This window comes from Octopus sinensis, linkage group LG25 (assembly GCF_006345805.1).
Source record: "Octopus sinensis linkage group LG25, ASM634580v1, whole genome shotgun sequence".
Classification (NCBI taxonomy): Eukaryota; Metazoa; Mollusca; class Cephalopoda; order Octopoda; family Octopodidae; genus Octopus; species Octopus sinensis.
Window position 1 is genome coordinate 18,640,037 of NC_043021.1, and position 3,569 is coordinate 18,643,605.

A 3,569-nucleotide genomic window follows, 5' to 3' on the forward strand; every position below is an offset into this window, starting at 1 on the left:
GTGCCACGCCAGTGGAACTGAAGGACTCTAGTTTTTGGCTGGGACTTTATTTTATCGACCCTGGAAAGAATGAATGGTAAAGTGGAATACGAAAAGCGGGCGTATAAGGATTTCTAAAGTTTGGCACATTTCGGGTGGTGGGTCATGTTAAATGTAGTCGATTATGTCAAACCTTAGTTAACTGGTATTTTGTTTTACCGACACCAGTACTTTACTGGTACTTTATCGAGCCCGGAAGGCTCAAAAGCAAACTGACCTCGGCGGGATCTGCACTCAAAACGTAAATACCGATAACACCGCAAGGTACTTTATCGAACCCGGAAGGCTCAAAAGCAAACTGACCTCGGCGGGATCTGCACTCAAAACGTAAATACCGATAACACCGCAAGGTACTTTATCGAGCCCGGAAGGCTCAAAAGCAAACTGACCTCGGCGGGATCTGCACTCAAAACGTAAATACCGATAACACCGCAAGGTACTTTATCGAGCCCGGAAGGCTCAAAAGCAAACTGACCTCGGCGGGATCTGCACTCAAAACGTAAATACCGATAACACCGCAAGGTACTTTATCCGACTCTCTAACGCTTTTATCGCCCTAAATAATGTTTCTAACACAAGCACAAGGCCACAAGTTTGAGGCGAGAAGGTTTAGGCGATTAAATCGCTTTCGGTACTTGAATGGTTAGGGTTTACCTGATTGGTTCTTCACTTCATTGATTCCGGGAGGATAGATGAAATGTAAAGTTGATCTCAGACGGATTTGAACTGAGAATATAAAACGTTGTAATTTAATACCGACCCTCTAACGATTCTGCCCTCCATTACTTATTTGCACAGAAGAACAAAAATGGGATTATGAAAGCTTTATGCTTTTTTCTGGTGAGCACCGATTGTGGGATGTGATGTGAAATAGCATCACAACTGACCAGAGAAAACCGGGTAGTAGGGGTGGTGGACCTCGCTAGAGAAAATCTCACCCGTAACCCTATAAGCTCCTGGCAGTAGTTATTCTGTTCTGATCAAGCATGAAGTTAATATTTGGTGTGGGGGGATACGTAATAATAATTGAATGTGGATGGAGTGTTTCGTTTCGTGAAATATTCGATCAGAGAAACATAAATATAAAAATTTATTTACTCATCGACCCTCTCAACCCTCCACGCGAAATCTGAGCTTAGAACAGGCAAAAAAAAAAAATCATAAATCCAACTAAATTACTGCAACATAAATTTAGTTGGGCGCCTCTTCTGTTTTGGCGAACTCCGTCTCCTGCTTACCCCGTCCCCTCATTTCATCTCCCCACTCTCTCTTTTTAATTATATATCAATCAACACAATAATCATTGGCATTGCATTAAATGTAATATGTAAGGTATAAAAAAAAGTACAGATTTTCAGACTGATTATATATATATATATAAAATTAATTAAGGGTAGAAATTGATATTTATCAATTAAAACCAGTGGTCTAGCATATTAAAAAAGAATCCGAAGATTAAAATATTTATATATACCAATTAAGGACTGAACACGAAAAGTGGACAGTCAACATGCTAGATATAGACGTCAAATATATATATATATATATATATATATATATATATCCCCTACACACAAGCATATATTACATATATAGACAACATGCATTTCGCTTGTCATATATAGTCTTTCTCGATCTACAGACACACAATCACATGTATGAATATGTGAGTATATTATATATATATATTCGAATATGCCTCAAAAGGTGAAATTTGAAGTCCCAGTCAATCCGTACAAACAATAAATTTAACTAATACTAACACCCGTATTGAATCCTTCCATTAGTAAATGTGATATTTTAAACTTAACAACCCTAATACATTAAAGATCGCCTATATATATATATATATAATATAGAAATTATATATATATACAGACAGAACACACGTTTTTTACCAGGTGTTAAATAACCATTGATATACATGCATTTATATTATATATACACATATATATATATTGTTACATGGATATATATATCGTAAGCACATTAATTTCTAAAATACTCAGCATATATAATATACTACAAATACATTATATATAATATATAGCTAATACAGACATAAATACATGTATATATATAGCTGTTCGTCAGGTGTGTATATACATATATATATATATATATATATATATGTGTTAGAAGTATTGGAGGTGATGTATAGATTTAATACATATGACAGGAGTAGTTGAAAGCGCTGATATGAAGAAATAATAGGTGATATGTAAATAAATATGTATTTTTACAACCATCCAGCATTCTGAACACCTTTTTTCTTTCTTATGTATATATGGATGTATGTATGTGTGTGTATATATCATTCCTACATGCTTGCCTATTTACGCAAACAGCGTGTATAAAACGAAAGCTGAAAAGGAAAAAAGCGACACAGAATCCAACTAGAAACCCTGTTGAATAATAAGCGTCCATAAAAGCTGTGTAATTCGAGGTTTTACTAACCGTAAATGGTTCGCAAACGTCTTTCATTTACATCCACATTGCCACGGCTCGCCATCTTCACTGTGGAACTCTCACTACAAAAAAGGTAGACAAGACGATGGCGAACCACGTGACCGATAGTCCGTTGTTGTTGTTGTTTAGCCCTAGGCTGACCATGATTGAGTAAACTTGTAAATCACAAGTATTCCTCCCCCTGACCGTTTCGTCTGTTTTTTTTGGGGGGTGGAGGGGTTATCTACGTCTAACACTGTTTAATGTGTCCTTCGCATTTTAAAGACCAAAGTACGAGTTAGGAGGAGTTTGACTGCTGTTTCTAGCAGAACGAGCGACTTTGTACAAATTCTATGCCTGGTGTCAGTCCTTCACCGTCTTAGTTGTTGCTTTGTGATAGTGGTGGTGGTGGTCGAATGGTACAGTGGTAGTGATGGTGGAGATGGTAATAGCGGTGGTGGTGGTGGTGGTAGCTTCGCCGTTGTAGTTGTTCACCTTGCTTCTTTTATGTCGGTGCTGGCGATTTTGCTAATGATGTAGTTGTTGTTTTTGTTGTTGTTAGTGACGGTTTCTTTTATTGTTATAATCATTCCTTTTGTTTGTCTTTGATTTTTTTAAATGAAATTGTTACTGTGGTTGCCAAGAAATAGTTTATTTGCAAATTTGAGTCGTACTAATCTTCACCTCATGCAGTTAGAAATTAATTTTAGCATAGAAACGTCTGTTTATTATTATTATTGGCGTTATTACTCTCTCAAGACAACAAAATAATAACAGCAAGTTGCGATCCTAGTTTTTTTTTTAATAATTTATGTATCACGTGGTAAGAGAGAGTGCTCTCCCTTACTTAAACCGGAAGTTGAACCTCAGCATTATTCGTTGAGTAAAGTCTTTGGTCTTCAAATGTCTCTGTCGTTATTCCTTACTACAGTTTAATCATCAAATCAAATATTGACATTGTTTTGAGCCCTTAAAGACTGGAGACAGTTCCTTCTCAATCAGTAGACAACCTCTGAAATATAAATGCTAGTTTAGGTACATTTTAATAATTTCTTGCTAGTATTTCTGACCTTGCAGACGAC

The 3,569-nt window shown here is 36.3% G+C and overlaps 1 protein-coding gene across 1 annotated transcript in view; it reads right to left on the reverse strand.

Annotated features, from left to right (window-relative positions):
* LOC115224285 (N-alpha-acetyltransferase 25, NatB auxiliary subunit) overlaps window positions 1-3,257 on the reverse strand; it is a 66,573-nt gene extending 63,316 nt beyond the window's left edge. Inside the window, exon 1 of the mRNA XM_029795106.2 lies at window positions 2,497-3,257. Coding sequence (XP_029650966.1) covers window positions 2,497-2,551 — 55 coding nt within the window. The 5' untranslated portion in view covers window positions 2,552-3,257. The remainder of the gene's footprint in view (window positions 1-2,496) is intronic.
* Between the last annotated feature and the right edge of the window lie 312 nt (window positions 3,258-3,569).